The 20,617-nt window shown below is 37.2% G+C and overlaps 1 protein-coding gene across 43 annotated transcripts in view; it reads right to left on the bottom strand.

Moving 5' to 3' along the window:
* The window catches only part of MAP2 (microtubule associated protein 2), a 316,151-nt gene that overhangs the window by 74,059 nt on the left and 221,475 nt on the right, over window positions 1-20,617 (bottom strand). For all 43 annotated transcript variants that reach the window (XM_074009956.1, XM_074009971.1, XM_074009963.1 and 40 more), the window contains one exon: window positions 6,619-6,903. In XM_074009956.1, coding sequence (XP_073866057.1) covers window positions 6,619-6,880 — 262 coding nt within the window. In that variant the 5' untranslated portion in view covers window positions 6,881-6,903. The remainder of the gene's footprint in view (window positions 1-6,618; window positions 6,904-20,617) is intronic.

The following is a 20,617-nucleotide window of genomic DNA, read 5'->3' as shown; positions in this document are numbered from 1 at the left end:
CTGCAGCAACAATAGATGTATATAACTGAGTGTTGGTCACTTGGCTGCTGGAGTTATGTGGATGTGATAGTGTAGGACCAGGCTTTAGAAGACATAGCTCCATGACGAGCTCCCTGAAAAAGTGACAACGCAAAGCCTGGAAAAGCTTTTCCATTCCTGCCTCTTTGGCAGTGGGTAGGTCTGGATAGCATGCCTGGAAATGATGGGGAGACAAAGGAATCCTAGTAAATTGTGGGGAGTATAGTGAGGAATTGCCTTTTAATCTTTACATACATTTACCCAAGGAGATTGCTGATACTGGCTTTTGGTGGTCACGTAGGCACTTTCTACTCCCTGACCAGCATTTGTTGTTGTTGTTGTTGTTGTTGTTTAGACGGAGTCTCGTTCTGCCACTCAGGCTGGAGTGCAGTGGTGCGATCTCAGCTCACTGCAAACTCCGCCTCCCATGTTCACACCATTCTTCTACCTCAGCCTCCTGAGTAGCTGGGACTACTGGCGCCTGTCACCACGCCCAGCTAATTTTTTGTATTTTCAGTAGAGATGGGGTTTCACCATGTTAGCCAGGATGGTCCCGATCCCCTGACCTCATGATCCGCCCACCTCGGCTCCCAATGTGCTGGGATTACAGGCGTGAGCCACCGCGCCTGGCCTGTGACCAGCATTTTTTTACTAGTGTTCACAGCACTGTACTTTAAGATAGTAAAAAATCACCAAAGCCTGACTTTAAATACTTTAAAAATGTTTTGGTATCAATAAATATCTCAAAATTGCCTCCCCTTTTCCTCTACTCAGATTGAAAACTAGGAATAAAGTTATGATATCATATCACTTAAAATTACACGAATGTGGCAGTTCTGGAATAGAAGAATTGTCTGCTTTGCCTGTAATTGATAACTGCTGCAACTAACTGCTGTTCTCAATGTGGCAGACAGGGATGGTGGAAGGAGCACTGGTCTGTAGGGCAAGAGACTTGCGTTCTCGTAGTAGTCATGTGATCTACTGTGAAAAGTCATCTCACTGGTCCCTTCCAGATTTCAATCATATCATCCACAACTGTGACAGAAAAGTAGCGGACTTCACCACAGTTTTCTAATAAAGAAAAAATCCTGACATTTGCAAAATTAATCCTGAGAGCAAGAAAAAAAAATACACTCATCTAAAAAAGTCTTGAAAGCTTTTACAATGAGTAGCATATTTATAAAGCCATGTAAATTATAAACGATAGAAAAAAAAAATCCATACCACTTCTTGAGGGTGGGACAGTTGAGAAGAGAGGAGCATGAAATTCCTGAACACTGTGTCACAATTCACCTCTCTTACTTTCTTACTGTGTAATACTGGGCAAGTTGCTCAGCCATTCCGTGCCTTAGTCATCTTATTTGTAAAAAGAAGACACTAATGACAGATATCCTCATGCAAATTGCAAAAAGATAAAATGAGATAAAAGATATGATGGTGCTTTATAAACTGAAGAGCACTATGGCAGCTTGCAATTCTATACACATTTCTAAGCTGTAGATATATATATATATATTTCCATAATAGTTCTGTGAGGGATGAATAGAAATTTCCTCCTTTAGATGAAAAGTGAGCAACAGCAAAATTATTACTTTTTTAGAGCAAGGTCAGAAACAGAACCACCACTTTGTTTGCACATCCCTGTTTTTGCTGCTAGAAAGTGCCATATTCCAAATGATTCTATAAACAGGCACAGTAAAGATAGGATTTGATATAATACTATTAAGGGAATACTAGATGAAGTCAAAACCAGTGTAACTACACTGTTAAGTCACATGTACAATGATTACATAAATCAATTGCTTTTCTCCCTTAAAATTTGAAAGGTCACTTTCCATTTTCTAAAATAATTTTCCAGTCAATATTTTACAAATTTTACAAAGAATCCCTTTGCCCTCTTATAAGATCTTGATACAAGTTCTAATATGAGTTTGGGCCCCAACCCTGTAACTGAAACTTAAAGACAAGGCTCCTAATTATCTTCAGAGCTGAAACTCTGTGGGGACCAAAATGCATTCCTCTTGCTTTCTTCAATAAAGATAACACAGAAAAGAATTATTACAAGCCATTACTCTTATTATTTACACTTTGGAAAGCAATTTTTAAATGATGCATTAACTTAAATGTAAGACCTGAAGCTACAAAAATCATAGAAAAAAGGCCTAGGAAAAACTTTTCTGAACATTGGCCTAGGCAAAGAACTATAATGACTAACACCCCAAAAGTAAATGCAACAAAAACAAAAATAGACAAATGGGACTTAGTTAGATTTAAAAGCTTCTGCACAGAAAAAGAAATAACCAATAGAGTAAACAGACAACCTACAGAATTGGAGAAAATATTTGCAAACTGTGCATCCAACAAAGGACTAAGGAATTCAAACAACTCAACATGAAAAAAAATCCTCATTAAAAAGTGAGCAAAGGACATGAATAGACATTTCTCAAGAGAAGACACATACAAATGGCCAAATAGGTATATGAAAAAATGCTGAACATCACTAATCATCATGGAAATGCAAATTAAAACCACAATGAGATATCAACTTATACCAGTCAGAATAGCTATTATTAAAAAGTCAAAAGACAACAGATGTTAACAATGATATAGAGAAAAGGGAACTCTTAAACAACGTTGATGGGAATGTAGTTACTACAGCCTTTATGGAAAACGGTATGGAGATTTCTCAAAGAACTGAAAATAAAACTACCATTCCATCCAGCAATCTCACTACTGGGTAGCTACCCAGTGGAAAATAAATCATTATATCAAAAAGACACCTGCACTCATATGTTTATTGCAGCACCACTCACAATAGCAAAGGTATGGAATCAACCTAAACATCCATCAGTGGATGACTGGATAAAGAAAATGTGGTGTAGATATACAATGGAATACTATGCAGCCATAAAAAAGAATAAAATCATATCCTTTGCAGCAACATGGATGGAACTGGAGACCATTATATTAAGTGAAATAACTCAGAAAGAGAAAATCAAATACCACACGTTCTCACTTCTAAGTGAGAGTTAAATAATGAATACACATGGACATAAAGATGGAAATAATAGACACTGGAGACTCAAAAAGTGGGGAGAGTGGAAAAGAGGTGAGGGTTGAAAAATTACCTATTGAGTACAATGTTCAGTATTCAGATGATAGGTCCACTCAAAGCCCAGACTTCACCCCATGCAATATATTCACGTAACAAAAATGCACTTGTAATCCCGAATCCATGAAAATAAAAATTTAAAAAAACAAAGACAAAGATAAAAATTACACTTTAGACTTATTATAACAACAGCTTTCCTAAGTGGCTAGATGATTAATAGCTTCTCATTTCTTTTTTTCATGCTTCTGTGGCATGGCTTCTAAAAAGGACACTTTAGTGGTAAGAAAAAATCTTAAAGAATGAAAAAATTATGCTATAGTTGAGCAACCTATTCTATCTTCCTATGGATAGTTTTAAATCATAAAGAAAGGGACAAAATCTAGATTATTATTAACATTATTTTTTTGAGACAGGGTCTTGCTGTGTCACCCAGGCCAAAGTGCAGTGGCCTGATCACAGCTTACTACAGTCTCGATCTCCCTGGGCTCTGGTGATTCTCCCATCTTTGCCTCCCGAGTAGCTGGGACCACAGGTGTGTGACATCACACCTGGCTAATTTTTTTTTTTTTTTTTTTTTGTGGAGATGAGGTTTTGCCATGTTGCCCATGCTGGTCTCAAACTCCTGGACTCAAGCAATCTGCTCGCCTCAGCCTCCCAAAGTGCTAGGATTACAGGTGTGAGCCACTGCCCCCAGCCAATGTAAATTATTATTGCCTTCTAACATTATCCACTCTCCCACCCTCTGGTGTCAGTGCATAAGATCAAGGATACACTGACTATGGGTTTGCATCTTTAAAAATTATGATTGCCCATAATGAAGACGAACATTAAAGGAGTGGATGGGGGGAAAAAGTAAGGATCTTGGTTGAAGTGAGCCCACTCTAATGAAGGAGAAAAGGGGGAAGAAGATGATGATTGCAATTTATTTATCATGTGATCTTATTTATATTGATGGTTAAAAAGAAACAATCTTCGAGAAAATGTTATTTTAAAATGCAAAGAGAAGATTATAGCAACAAAGGAAAGTAGAAGAAAGATTTTTGGATTTAATCGGTAATGTCCTGGATACTACAACATACAGCTATGGACCTGATGTCACTGAGAAATGCTTCATGCTAACAGTGGCCTGAGAACTATTCATTACAGGGAAAAATGTAATACACTGATAGATTGTATAAAACAGTGAGCTGATGTATAGATCCCTGGTCCTTTTTAAAATAATCACATCAAAATATTATGCCAGCTCATATCTATAGTCTCCATCATCAAATGATAGCATTTCTAAATAGCATATTTGGGATTTAAGAGCATCTGTTTATGCTGGAGATGATTTTTATTACACAATTTGTGAAACAGCTGTCAATAAACCATGAATGATAAAATTTGTTATTTGTTAAATTGGAGTTTGGAAAGAAATTTAATTGCACATTAACTCACCACTGGAACATCCTCTGTACGTATGAAAAGATAATATTTTACATTTTCCTTTTTCTATAGATTTCTACACATGCATATCTCATGGATTCAATACTCGGCTTGTTATTTCTAGAGGAAAGTTAATTTAAAAATCACACCATAGTTTAGTTTGGATTGACTATCACTCTGGTAATCCATGGCTGACAGTTTACAATTTTTGTCACTCAGAACATACACACAAAACCTTTGTAATCAATCTCCCAAATCTAATACCAAATGTGTTTGATACATGTTGAGCTGAATTTAAAATTAACTCTGGATGCTCCTAAACCCATCATTTAAAAGAAACGCCTGTTAGCCTCTTTTAAATGTGTATTATTTTCTCAGAGAAGCTGGTGATGACATACTGTCTTGACAAAGAGATTTTTCTGATGCTCTCAAATACTTAAGACTACTGAACAGATGAAATAGTGAATGGTATTGATTTTCACTGCATGACCAAACATACTGCAGTGATTTTTTTTTTTTTAGTGTATTACAAGCCTTCATAACAGTCACTGAGAGTCAACTGGTGAGAGCCCAAGGGACAAAGTAAGACTTTTCAATCGTTTTCACCATTAATGTGAAGAGGACTTTCTTCTTTTTGAATTTATTCATTTATTCCTTCATTCACTCACTCACTCAACACACATTTATGGAATACTGAAGGTCTAATGCCAGGTGCTGCAAGATTCGATGGTGAAAAAAACCTTGACATATCATACTAACTCTTTTCTTCCCCACAACCAATATGCTATAACATGTCCTCATCCCCTCATGCTGCAATCCCTTCAAAATCCTCTTAGTTAGCGCACCTGACACCCAAGTTCCACCTTCTTAAAGTTGTGTATACTCAGCTTTAGAAAAATGTTGCTTGATCAAGAGTGCTATGTCATCCATATTGATACCACCACTACCACCAGTAATAATAAAAGTAACTAACAGTTATTGTCTCTTGAGCCATTCACTTTGTACACTTTAGTATCTTATTTAATCCTCATTGTAACCATGAAACGTGCAAATAATATTTTTATTTCATTCTCAACCACAATTTCATACTAAATTGAACATATGTGCCTGTGGGGCACTGCACAGCTTCTCAAATCCTGGAATCAGGTTGGACACTATCATTCTCTTCTTCCATTTCAGATGGATTTCTGCAGGGTACTTGCTTTTATCAGAACAACTGCTGAAAACCTATCTTTGCAAAGATATGATATCTTAAAGGAATATAGTATAATGTAATGTTGAAACTGTAAATTATCTTGAGCTTATAGTTCATGCAGTGTTTGACAGATATTATCACTGCTCCCCTTAAATATTTAAAATACCTTGTTGTATTCTTGTGAATTTGCTGCAGTACCCCAAGATGGTTTTGTGCACCATCTTTGGCCCAAAGCAGAAATAATCTGCTTTAAACTCTGCCTTTCTATACTGCTCATGTGGCACTTACATGTTATGCTTTGCATCCAAATAATCATACGTACAAGTCTCATGTCTACTCCAAGATCATCTGATCCATGGAGTTCTGGGACCATGTCTTGCACATGCACTGGCACAGAAGCTAACACAACACCTTGCATGTAGAAAATGCTCAACTGTAGTTTGTTGAGTGATGGGTTAAAAAAATTACAGTATATATTTATGTATTTTGCATTTTTCTGCTCTAAAAATATGCTTGTAAATCAATCCATTGGATTTAGGTACAAAGTCATTCAAGAGAATTAAAAAAAAACTATTTGTAAAATATTCTTTCAATGAGTTAAAATGCCGAAGGTTTCTAGCAAAACATACATATACTCAGCCTGCAAAAATTCACGTGACAAAAATTAAATAGGGGAATGGGATTGAGAATGTAGCTAATGTCAAGTTAGTTGCCATGATTTTTCTCTTCTTTTATTTCCTCTGACTGACTGGAATCTCAGTCCTAGCACTAGTGAAAGAGGATCAGTGCTGTATATTAATTCACTTTCAGACTAAACTGACTTCAAAGCACAAAGCAAGCACTTGGTGACAGCAGAGCCCTTAGTTACCTGCTGTTTCTCTGTCAGCTGAGGTCAGCTCTCCGTTGATCCCATTCTCTTTGGTATTTGAATAGGTGCCCTGTGACCCATGCTCTCCAAAGGCACCCTCTTCATCCTCCCTGTATGGGAATCCATTGGCGCTTCGGACAAGTCCTTCCCCTGCTCCGCCTTGATCCTTAATCTCAGGTGGATGTGAGTGTGCAGATGCCTCTGTTAGCTGTGCTGAGGTCCAGTGAGGCGCCTTTGCTTCGTCTTTCCGTTCATCTGCCATTCTTCAATGCCTTATTATTTCTCCTGCAATTTAAAGAGGAAAAATAGCAGCTATTACTTTGGGGAAATCTTCTGCTCTGATATTGGTTGTACCAAGATAGGAGAAGTTTGTAGCAAACAAGTGGCTTTCTATAGTCAAAGAAAATATGTACAATAACCTATGTTTAATATCAAGAATGGGTCAATTAGTTCATCTTGAGTTTTACAGACCACTTCTGGAATATTAGTTCTTTTAAAATAAGATCACTGTCATTCTACACATGTTCCTCTTTGTAAACAAACAAAAACCAAAGAACAATGAAAAAAACTAGCGTTTGGCATTTAGGTACACATCTTAATGAACTTTCATTTAACTATGGTCTTGAATGTTGACTGTACGGTAGAGTCAAGGAATCCTTCAGCATAGGGAAAATCTGCAGTATGAGAAAACTGGCTAGAAAATGTGGAAGGAAGAATGACAGCAGGAATTCTATACCATGGAAAATTATCCCATGTACTTTCTTCAATCATGACTTTCAGTGAGATCTAGAAAAGACAATAACTAACATATTAGCCAAAACGGCTAATGTTAGTTATTGTCTTTTCTAGATCTCACTGAAAGTCATGATTAGCTAAAATGGTGTTCAACAGCTCTATTTATCTTCTCTAAGAACATATTGGTTTCAAGGGTGTTCAATTAAAGCCAAAGGTAGATATGCTTTTCTGGATATTGTGAATTAAAAGAAAGACAGCTTTAACTTAATTTTTTAATAAACTTTCCTGGACCCTATCTATAGACTAAGAGGAGATAACATTTTCTATTAATATAAATCTTACAGAGAGAAAGGAAATAAATATAGCATTAGGCCTACATCCTATCTTATGGCATTATTTCTTAGCTAAATCGAATAAGATCTGAAAAAGTTAAAACCATTGACATATAACAGGAAGTTGTAAATTATAGCAAAGGATGAATGAGTTGTGGAGGAGGTGTTCTATGCATGTTAATTGGATGGAAGATACTGCATGACCTTCTCTTACAAGCTGATATTACCAAGTTTAGATATATAATTGAAAAGAGGTGATTCACCACTCAGTTTTGGAAAGCTGTTGCTCACCATGTAGCCTTATTGATGGCTTATCATCTCCACAGTAAGGATGACAATACAGACAATACTGTCTTTGGTGGAAACTAAGAACATCTTCCTTTTTTCAAAAAAGTATCTCAAGCAAAGACCTCCAAACAAGTAAGCAAAAGTTATATTAAGACAAATCCACTTCTTACTACCAAGCTCTGTTTGGAGAAAGTATAAATAAAGTAAGTTTTCCCATCAGATTACTAACAAGCATTTGTCTGGGGTTTTTTAACTGAATTTTGTTGCTATCCTCTGCTCTCTCTATTTTCTCTTCATAGCAGGAAGAGCTAGATCAGTTAATTCATTTAAGCCAATTTGACTACAGCATCAAATCTCTCCCAAAACTGATTCCCAAAACAGCTCTATTTATCTTCCCTAAGAACATATTTAAACAAGATGTAAAAATTTACCTTTTAAAACATTGATTTGAAGGGCTTATGAGTAAATCAGGGAGTATTGCTACCTCACTATGTGTAAAGAATTGTGTGCACAGGAGGGTTTTCTCATCTATTAAACGAGAACAATGCTTAGTTTATTGGTTTGTTACCAAGTGTAAGCAGAATAAAATAAAGGACTCAACACAGTTCTGGCATGCTCAATAAACAGTAGTTATTACATTTGTTATTATTTATTAATTATATCATTAATCATTACATATACAACATTGGAATAGGAATGGGAGCCTGCAAACTTGGTGAGTACAACAATGAGAGTTACTTGCAAATCTGTTCCCAGATATTGTGTAGGAATGAATGGCTATCCTAAGACACTCATGGCAAATGTACCAGACATGGTAGTCTAATGAGAAGAGAGTGCTCTCGGAATTAACCTCTCCCTGTGTACACTGAAAAATTAGCTACATCTTTTTATAAAAACCATTCTGCAGTGTTCTACACTCCATTCTGCCATTTTCTTCTGGTCACACATCAAAATATCTAATTGGGTAGCCTAAGCATTGTATTTCCATGGAGTTGTGGCATCTTCATGTATGTAAAAGACTGAGGAAATCATCTAGATTCTGATTGTGACCTTTTGGATCGCAACATTTTACTGATAGATTCTTGCCTACTTCAGTATCCTAATCTTTACATGCTTTTATTTCTTTTTGTTTGTTTGTTTTACCAAAGAGCTTGATTAAGATTTCCATATTCTTATATGGCCCAATTTATTTTGTGTACACAGAGAACACTGTAAATAGAAAAAGTTTCACATAAATAACATGCCTTGTTGATGTAGCTTTTTCTGAGTTAATAGGCTTTATATTTTTGAAACAGTTTTAAATTTACAAAAATATTAAGCAGATACTACAGAGACTACCCATCTACCCCCTGCATACAGTTTTCCCTATTTTAAACATTTTGCATCATCAATATGGTACATTTATATAATTAGTGAACCAATATTGATACACTACTTTTAACAACAGTCCACAGTTTATTTAGATTACTTTAGTTTTTACTTAATGTCTTTCATTTTCATTTCAGGATCTGATCCAGGATACTATATTACATTTAGTTCTCATGTCTCCTTAGGTTCCTTTAAGACCTTGACCTTGGCCGGGCGCGGTGGCTCACGCCTGTAATCTCAGCACTTTGGGAGGCCGAGGCGGGCGGATCACAAGGTCAGGAGATCGAGACCACGGTGAAACCCCGTCTCTACTAAAAATACAAAAAAAAAAAAAAAAAATTAGCCGGGCGCGGTTGTGGGCGCCTGTAGTCCCAGCTACTCGGGAGGCTGAGGCAGGAGAATGGCGTGAACCCGGGAGGCGGAGCTTGCAGTGAGCCGAGATCGCGCCACTGCACTCCAGCCTGGGCGACAGAGCGAGACTCCGTCTCAAAAAAAAAAAAAAAAAAAAAAGACCTTGACCTTGAAAGTTTTGAGGAGTACTAATCAGATAAATCATAGGATACCCCCCTATCGAGATTTGTCTGATTTTTTTGTCATGATTGGTTTAAGGTTATGTGTTTTGGAGAGGAAGACCACAGAGGTAAAGTGTTCAGATGAGATGCTAAGCTACATGAGCAGGAACACTATGAGCCTTCTGAAAGCTTTTGATGTGCTACTGGATATTTGAATCTCAGGCAAAGGCAGTGATGTGCAAAACATCCCAAACCAATTGGCCACAAAACTTTTTCTAACACCATATTTATTAACATCCCCAAGAGGATCTGGGAAATATTTAGGTTTGTACTTTAGTCCATGTTTAACTCTAGGAGTTCTAGCCACCAAATATTAAAAGAAAATACAACAATATAAGCACCCACAACTCTCAGTTACATTTGGCTTCTCTCACCCCCCTGCCATAGGGCTTTCTGGAACAGATTTCTCAGTGACCAAGAATCTTTATTTTAAACCTAGCAAACCAACACTTAAATAGAAAGAGTGCTACTTGGTAATCATCCATTTAAAATATTAAGATAATTTATTTTCAAGAGGACAGACATTTAAAAAATGAATTCCTTAGTATTTAATGCTTTAGAGTTTTGAATTGTTAAAATTAGTTAATAAAAGCTAATTTTGGAAGAAGAAAAGGCTGGCTAGCTCCACTGATTTCGCTTAATACCAGAATCACAAACAAATCAAAATTAGTACCCAAAAAGTATCACCCAACTTCCCGGTAAGACTATTCAGATAATATTCCTTAAAATGTATGCAGATTAATCAGGTATTACTTCTTAATTTATTGAGCTTTTTGAAAGAAGATAGTCTAACCATTTAGTAAGTAATGATCATTTTAGGAGATTTCAAACTCAAATTAGCATGGCTCTGACAAAACTACTTTTACAGAAAATATAACTTGAAACGATTGCCTCTGTTTTAGGGAAAAGTTTATTGAACAAAAGGAGACACTATTTGGCCACACTCATTTATAATCACAACATAATATTATTAAAACACCACCCATAAGATGATAAATTTCACTTGTACTTCTAATCAAAGTTTTGGGGTCACAGATTATCTCTATTCTTCAAATGGTATTTTCAACATAGTTAAAAGTGACCATAGCTTTCTTTAATTTCTTCTTCCTGATGTAATATTATTTTTTCCCGAATCTCTTTGAAAACTATATGAATGTGCAATTAAAGAAGATAAAGACTGGGTATAGTTGCTCTCGCCTATAATCCCAGCAGTTTGGGAGGTCGTGGTGGGAGGATTGCTTGAGGCCAGGAGTTCAAGACCAGCCTGATCAACATAGTGAGATCCCATCTCTACAAAAAAAAACCTTTTTTTAAAAAAAATTAGCTGAGTACAGCTATTTAGGAAGCTGAGGTGGGAGGATCACTTCAACCAAGGAGATTAAGGCTACAGTGAGTGATGATTGTGCCATAGTACTCAACCTGGGTGACAGAGAAAGACTCTGTCTCTAAGCAAATAAAGATAAAAATAAAAAAGTGAAGACAAAGTCAAATTATCTCCAAATCTACTAAAAAACTTGTGAGATACTAGGAATTTTTAACATTCCGTTCCTACTGTGCAATGGGAAACTCTCCAAATTGCAAAAGATCACAGATCTTAACTGCTCCTAACTGCCAAACAGCTGAGCATCTGCCACACAATCCCTGCTTTGATAGAGCAGGCTGAGAAGCAACCTGAACTCTTTCTTTCTTTTTTTTTTTTTTTGAGATGGAGTCTTGCTCTGTCACCCAGGCTAGAGTGCAGTGGCACGATCTCAGCTCACTGCAACCTCTACCTCCCGGGGTCAAACGATTCTCCTGCGGCAGCCTCCCAAGTAGCTGGGATTACAGGCGCATGCCACCACGCCTGGCTATTTTTTTTTTTTTTTTTGTATTTTTAGTAGAGATGGGGTTTCACCATCTTGGCCACCTTATTTCCCTTCCCTGCAAAGACTAGCTTGATAATGTGAGCAAGGAAATTTAAGACGAAAACAATGATTTACAATTTATAATATACTGCAATGGGAATCTTGCTTTTTAGGACAAAAAACATATGTCAATATATAATGGGAATACTGTTGTGTGTGACAAGCATTTTTTTAGAAATCCAAGACATGGCCGGGCGCAGTGGCTCACGCCTGTAATCCCGGCACTTTGGGAGGCTGAAACGGGTGGATCATGAGGTCAGGAGTTTGAGACCAGCCTGACCAACATGGTGAAACCCCCTCTCTACTAAAAATACAAAAATTAGCCTAGTGTGGTAGTGTGCGCCTGTAGTCCCAGCTACTCGGGAGGCTGAGGCAGAAGAATCGCTTGAACCTGGGAGGCGGAAGTGGCAGTGAGCCGAGATCACACCACTGCACTCCAGCCTGGGTGACGAAGTGAGACTCCGTCTCAAAAAAAAAAAAAAAAAAAAAAAAAAAAAAAAAAAAAAAAAAAAAAAAAAAGAAATCCAAGACGTTTAAACATCTATTATTGATATTAGGGTGAGGTATTACACTTGACTTTATTGTATCATGACTATTATGCTATATAGTAAAGGGCCCAAGTACTCTTTCTAGGTAAGGTATATTATTTAAAAAAAGAAACAATATTGTGCCACTAGAAATGTTACTTATGAATCTGAGTGGTGAGCTTTGATGTTTGCTACCTTTGGTTGTTAAACAATTTTGTCTTGATACTTGAGGGTTTCTATGGACACATTTATTTCTACTTCATCAAAAGCTAAAACTCCTGTTTTTTAAAATTCCAGTTTTTTCCCTTGAAAAACGTAAGATCTGTTTTTTTCATTCTAATGTTCTTGAAAAGAACATGAATGTTTTCATACCAACCTCTGAGCACTGATCACTCCTGCACTCTGAATAACTTCACTGATGGAAAATTATGAAAAATCTAAGATTCTTTAGTGTTTGCTGATGTGACATTAACCTTCGATTCCAATGATGTGAGCCAAACTAAGAGACTTGGTATTGATCAGATTTCTAACCTATTGATGATTTAAGCTGTATGATCGAATATCAGCATAATAAAACTGTTATATAACCAGAATAGGGTGGTCTTTCTAGAGCTTACATTTCAAGTTGAAATGGTATATGAATTAATTTCTGGTCTTTTTAACATATGTAACATTCTTCAATTTTGTTTTTAGGTAGACTTAATGCTTACATGTTTTAATACTGTTGAGTAAAACAAGTACTTTTGATTAAAAGGTTTTGGTACCATGATTTATGAATTTTATAAGTGATATGGTTTGGATCTGTGTTCCCACCCAAATTTCATACTGAAATGTAATTGCCAGTGTTGGAGGTGGGGCCTGGTAGGACGTGACTGGATCATGGAGTGGTTTTCTCATGAATGGTTTACGCCATCCACCTTGGTACTGTCCTCATGATAGTGAGCTCTCATGGTATCTGGTTGTTTAAAAGTGTGTGGCACCTCCCCCCTCACTCTCTCTTACTCTTGCTCTGGTCATGTGAGGTGCTTGCTCCCCACTTGCCTTCCACCATGACTGTAAGTTTTCTGAGACCTCCCTGAAGCTGAGCAGATGCCAGCAGCATGCTTCTTGTACAACCTGTGCAACCATGAGGCAATTAAACCTCTTTTCTTTATAAATTACTCAGTCTCAGGTATTTCTTTATAGAAATGTGAGAATGGACTAATATAATAAGTAACCAAATGTTTTTATTCATTCTAGTAAAGAAATAGAATCGATAGAAGAGAGAGAGAAGCAAGTAAAAAATAGGAAGAAACAACAACAACATCAACAAAAGGAATGAAGAAAGAACAAAAGGAAACATCCAGCTCAATATGAAACATGGGTACTGTGGCAAAACAATTTTGGGACAGACATATTCCAATTTTCAATTACTTAATAGAAACTTCTTTATCTAATATGATAATTAATGTAGACTCTTGGAAACTCATTTTGTAGCTGATGGGTAGGTCTTTTAGTCATCACTGCTGTTATTTATCAGATTTCTAGAGTATTGACTGGAACATCAATAATTCAATTTCTACTGCATTAGGATTTTCTTATATTTAAATGTATCTGCTTTTAGTATTTTCCAGGCCTAAGATTGTAATGCTCTATGTTTTATAATTCTAGAATCTTACTTGAGTATGTGTCTAGATACTTACATGAATTCCTCTTTTACTGTGTGTAAGAAAAAATTTGGACTTGTTCACAGGCAGCCCAAAAGTCTGCCTCCAAATCTGTAACACTACTGTTGAAACCTTATCTTTTGTGATGTGATTGCCTCTTCCAAAAAATATGCATAATAAATTAACTTATATTGGAAGTTAGAAATAAGATGATAACCTATATTTTGCTTATTTCTTTAATTTACTTTACTTTAATTTAATTTAATTTTTTGAGACAGGGTCTTACTCTGTTGCCCAGGCTTCAGTGCAGTGGTGCAATCACACTCACTGCAGCCTCAACCTCCCAGGCTCAAGTGATCCTCCCACATCAGCCTCTCAAGCAGCCTCTTAAGTAGCTGGGACTACAGGTATGTGCCACATGCCCAACTAATTTTTGTATTTTCTAGAGAGTCAGAGTTTTGCCATAATGTCCAGGCTTGTCTTGAACTCCTAAGCTCAAGCAATCCATCCACCTTGGACTCCCAAATCGCTGGGATTATAGGCATAAGCCATCACACCCAGCTTATTTTGCTTATTTCTGATAATTAGACTAACAGGAAATACATCTGTTCCCTTATTTTCTTTTATTCCCAAGAATTTTAATGCTTAATGCAGTATTTACCTTATTCTAAGTCCTGAGCACTATGTTCTGTTCCTTATTTTATTTACAATTTTGAAAGTTATCAAATCTTTTCTGAAATCCTGCAGAATATATATCATAAATACATAACTGTACATATTGCCTTTTAACATTTTACTTTAGAGCATAGCTCTTACAATAAAATTATATAATATTATTTAGCATACAATAGCTTATTTTCATGTAAAGCAAATGAAGTACAAAATAGGTAACAATATTTTTCACACAAAATGTCTCACAAAACTTTAATATTTTAGACCTTTCAGATAGGTTACAGGTTAACAAACTGTAGAAGAAAAATCTGATTTGTTGGAATAAATTACTTAGCTTTTTTTTTTTTTACGTATTTCTCCTTTGTTCTTCCTTGGAATATCCTTTTAATTATCATTCAAGCAAATGTAGCTAGTAAGTGAGTAATAACTTTAAAATGATAAATGACTTATTATATTGGAGATAGCCAAATAACTTATTTTGGTTGGTTATCTAAGTGTTATAAAACTGCATATACAAATTAAAACTTAATGCATTTAACAGCTGGCTTAAAAAGAGAAGCATTTTCACCTGTACCTCCATCTATTATTGCATTGCCTGAATATTGCACATGGAAAAAAGTAATTTGATATATACTCTGATGTTTCCTGCATTTTGTTTTTTAGAGCAAGTAGTGAATAGATATACTTATTTAAGTGTACCACAAAGTAGTTCCTGAGCACATATACCCTGAGGGCTTGCAGACACAAGAAAATAAGGTACAGCTGTCACATTTCCCAGACTAAAGCAAAGAAATAAGAAGTAAGCAGAAATGCCCAGAAGAAAATGTCCCTGATAACTCTGCCGTCAGTCTGAGCTATTGATGAATTTTGAATTTATTTTCTCTGGATAACTCCAGGACTAAGGATGCAAATCAGAAATACATTTTACTAAAAAAGAAACCATTTTCTCATTTTCTACCCACTTAAAAATTTGAAGTTTTCCATACCTTTTCTTCAAAGTCTAAAAGGGGTTATGTGAAAGTATGGTGTGCATAACCAAACCATGATAGCAATATAAAAAACTATCAAAACAGCCTTTGGTCATACATTGGCTTTCATTTTCATTTTCTTATTTTTTCTTTTCTTTTCTTTTTTTTTTTTTTTGAGACAGGGTCCCACATCATTGTCCAGGCTGGAGTGCAGTGGCTCCATCTCGGCTCACTGCAACCTCCACCTCTCAGCTTTCAAATATGTATTCAATGTTGAAGGAATATTAATTAATCAATTACCTACCTCAGGATAAACACAAAAAGGTTCTGCCTGCTGTGGATGTTTGGCCAACACTATATAGCAAATTGGATAAGAGGGGAATAGTTTTGAATCTAATTTTGAGGGCTGTCATGGTAGAAGTATGGAATTCAAGTTCTAACTTCATTTCATATGCTCCGGTGCATGTGAAAAATAACACCAAGTAAAACAAACTACTGGAAACGAATAGAGTCTAGTAAAAATATTTCTAAATCTGTATAAATGGGGTGATATATAGAGGTCTAGTAATCATAATAGCAACCACATGATATATAGGTTTAGAAATATTTTTAAGATAAACTATTTCAATCCATCTGAGAAAAGGTTTTAAAATCATAAAACTGAAGTGATCTTTGGTGATCATCCATTCCAATGTGTCTTACAGTGTTTTCAGTCAATTAGCTCCAACGCAGGTTTAACAAATTAGAATTTCTCAATGTGGGACTTGCAAATTGATACTTTAACACGCTCAATAGGGTAACTCTGATACATTGACATTTGAAGACTAGTGCTTTCAGCCAAGCTTGCTGCACAGGACCTCAGAAAAAAACGAGGAGTGATAAAAATACACACATGGAATATCCCTATAGACCAACTGAAGTGAAGGGTTAAGGCAATTATGTTGATAGATCGCATGACTATTCTCATGAATAGAAGTTGGGTCTTTTACTTCCTTTGTCCAGAGCATTTATGATGAGTTGATGGAGTTAAATCACAAGATAGGGTGCTTGTATTCTAGCTTACCGGGAATAAGGCAGTGCTCTGTTGTGCCTAATCCTACTTGTAATATCTTCCAAGAATGTTTAAAATTACCAATTGTCCATGGTTTAAAAAAAATCTACTTCACATTATGAAAACAATGGGCAGTCTCTGGCATTTTCAAACTGTCTTTCAAACATTTATTTTAGAAACTCCTTGGCGTTCGTTAATGGTTTGTGATAGAAGTACACTTGCTTAAAATATCTCAAATTGAGTTACAATTTTCTTTACCTGTTAGATCATTTTGGAGGTGGATGTGGGGTAACAAGCAGGGTGAAAATGTGTGGTAGATAACTCTGAATTTGTAAAGCTCTCAAAGACGTAATTGAATTATTTAGTATCTAGATCATTGAGACATGTGTGCTGAAAATATCATTAAGTAGAATAGAACTTTCCTTCCTGGGATTCCCACATAATCACAAACCTCACTGGTTTTCTTTGGATTACAATATTAGAAAGATCACAAAGCACAGGAATTGTCACTGATGACAGTTATTACCAGGCAGCACTAACTACTCTCAAAAATTGGCAAAAAGAGAAACAATAAACTCTTGCAAAATCTAAAGGAAAAATACACTATGTGTCAGATAGGCATGTCTCCATTTTAATAATGTGCTTTCCACAGAGAGCTCTAGAATGTTTTCTATAATGTGTTCTGACCTATCATCATGTAATGTGCCAGTTCAATCAGAAACATTGGCCTTATAATTTTGTGCTGCTCCATATCCACAGATGAACAAAAGGCTAAAACGACCAGTTGTGTAATATAATTAAGCATATAAATACTGTTTCTCTTTTCCACGTAGGCTCAATTATGCTTTGTACTATTACTATGCATATCAGTACCACAAAACAGAAACTTTTGTTTTTGTCCTTAATGGTATTAGAAGTTTATGCAGAATCCATATTTTTGCTTATAAATGCTGAGAAGTTCTAAGCTTAAACATCTGTTAATAAGACAGGGTCTTATTAACATATTTAATGTTATAGAGAATATAGAGTTGCAGGGCTGCCTGCAACTCTATATTCTCCCTCTTTGTCTTCTAAGAAAAACAGAGGAAAAGGTTCTTGACAACATGAAATAGATATGCTGAAAATCCAGATATTTGTTTCATATCTTCCCTGCTTTATTTCAGGCTCATTGTAAAATACCTATAAGGATGACTCATCATTCTTCATCACATACCCATGACTAATAAACAATTAGAAAGAAGAGAGCTGGTGGGTGCACAACATGTAATTTCAAATGATGATAGATACAGATAACATTAGGTTATTGCTAGAAATAGATAAGATAATACAAATAAATTCAGACAAGTTGGAAGGGCTTAAGAAATGGTACCTATTACTTGTTATTATTTTGTGTTTTCTTCTTCTTTTCTTTTTTCTTTTTTCACAGACAGAGTCTCACACTGTCACTCAGGCTGGAATGCAGAGACACAGTCATAGCTCACTCTAGTCTCAAGCAAGCCTCAGCCTCATGAGTAGCTAAGACTATAAGTAAACATCACTATACCCAGCTAATCCCCCTGACCCACCACCAAGACAGGGGTCTTGTTATGTTGCCTGGGATCCTGGCCTCAAGCAATTCCTCTGCCTCAGCCTTCCAAAACACTGGGATTACAGGCATGAGCCACTGTGCCCAGCCCATTTTATGGTTTTTATTTGAACATTTTCAGCAATAGGATTCAGTATATGGTTTGACCCACACTGAAAAACTAAGAACAGATACAGTAAATTATTTAATGAAATTAGACACTTCCAGAGAGATCTGGAAGGAGAAGTCAAATCCCAGCATCCGTTCCATTGCTTGCTATTTCACAAAGCAGTGAGACTGGTGGAATAGGGTTAGAGCTAAAGAGAGAATCCAGTCCAGATAACAACATTGACTTTATAAACCTGCTCGATTGGTAACAACCTACCATATGAAACTGGGCAATTGTATTTATGTGACCATGGTATACAACTTATGCTTCACAGCTGTATACTATTTCTGAGCCTATTTTTTATTATATAGAAAGACCAATAATTAGCTCCTGTATGTATTAGATATAAATAATATTTAAAAAGCTTTAGAGCAAAGATGGCCGAATAGGAACAGCTCCAGTCTCCAACTCCCAGCGCGAGCGACACAGAAGACCGGTGATTTCTGCATTTTCAACTGAGGTACTGGGTTCATCTCACTGGGGAGTGCCGGATGATCGGTGCTGGTCAGCTGCTGCAACCCGACCAGCGAGAGCTGAAGCAGGGCGAGGCATTGCCTCGCCTGGGAAGCGCAAGGGGGAAGGGAATCCCTTTTCCTAGCCAGGGGAACTGAGACACACAACACCTGGAAAATCGGGTAACTCCCACCCCAATACTGCGCCTTAAGCAAACAGGCACACCAGGAGATCATATCCCACTCCTGGCCGGGAGGGTCCCACACCCACGGAGCCTCCCTCATTGCTAGCACAGCAGTCTGTGATCTACCGGCAAGGCAGCAACGAGGCTGGGGGAGGGGCGCCCGCCATTGCTGAGGCTTAAGTAGGTAAACAAAGCCGCTGGGAAGCTCGAACTGGGTGGAGCTCACAGCAGCTCAAGGAAGCCTGCCTGTCTCTGTAGACTCCACCTCTGGGGACAGGGCACAGTAAACTATAACAAACGCAGCAGAAAACTCTGCAGACGCAAACGACTTTGTCTGACAGCTTTGAAGAGAGCAGTGGATCTCCGAACACGGAGGCTGAGATCTGAGAAGGGACAGACTCCCTGCTCAAGCGGGTCCCTGACCCCTGAGCAGCCTAACTGGGAGACATCCCACACTAGGGGCAGTCTGACACCCCACACCTCACAGGGTGGAGTACACCCCTGAGAGGAAGCTTCCAAAGCAAGAATCAGACAGGTACACTCGCTGTTCAGAAATATTCTATCTTCTGCAGCCTCTGCTGCTGACACCCAGGCAAACGGGGTCTGGAGTGGACCTCAAGCAATCTCCAACAGACCTACAGCTGAGGGTCCTGACTGTTAGAAGGAAAACTATCAAACAGGAAGGACACCTACACCAAAACCCCATCAGTACATCACCATCATCAAAGACCAGAGGCAGATAAAACCACAAAGATGGGGAAAAAGCAGGGCAGAAAAGCTGGAAATTCAAAAAATAAGAGCGCATCTCCCCCGGCAAAGGAGCGCAGCTCATCGCCAGCAACGGATCAAAGCTGGACGGAGAATGACTTTGATGAGATGAGAGAAGAAGGCTTCAGTCCATCAAATTTCTCAGAGCTAAAGGAGGAATTACGTACCCAGCGCAAAGAAACTAAAAATCTTGGAAAAAAAGTGAAAGAATTGATGGCTAGAGTAATTAATGCAGAGAAGGTCATAAACGAAATGAAAGAGATGAAAACCATGACATGAGAAATACGTGACAAATGCACAAGCTTCAGTAACTGACTCGATCAACTGGAAGAAAGAGTATCAGCGATTGAGGATCAAATGAATGAAATGAAGCGAGAAGAGAAACCAAAAGAAAAAAGAAGAAAAAGAAATGAACAAAGCCTGCAAGAAGTATGGGATTATGTAAAAAGACCAAATCTACGTCTGATTGGGGTGCCTGAAAGTGAGGGGGAAGATGGAACCAAGTTGGAAAACACTCTTCAGGATATCATCCAGGAGAACTTCCCCAACCTAGTAGGGCAGGCCAACATTCAAATCCAGGAAATACAGAGAACACCACAAAGATACTCCTCGAGAAGAGCAACTTCAAGACACATAATTGCCAGATTCACCAAAGTTGAAATGAAGGAAAAAATCTTAAGGGCAGCCAGAGAGAAAGGTCGGGTTACCCACAAAGGGAAGCCCATCAGACTAACAGCAGATCTCTCGGCAGAAACTCTCCAAGCCAGAAGAGAGTGGGGGCCAATATTCAACATTCTT

Source organism: Macaca fascicularis, chromosome 12, assembly GCF_037993035.2.
Source record: "Macaca fascicularis isolate 582-1 chromosome 12, T2T-MFA8v1.1".
Taxonomy (NCBI): Eukaryota; Metazoa; Chordata; class Mammalia; order Primates; family Cercopithecidae; genus Macaca; species Macaca fascicularis.
This window is presented reverse-complemented; position numbering and strand designations above follow the sequence as displayed.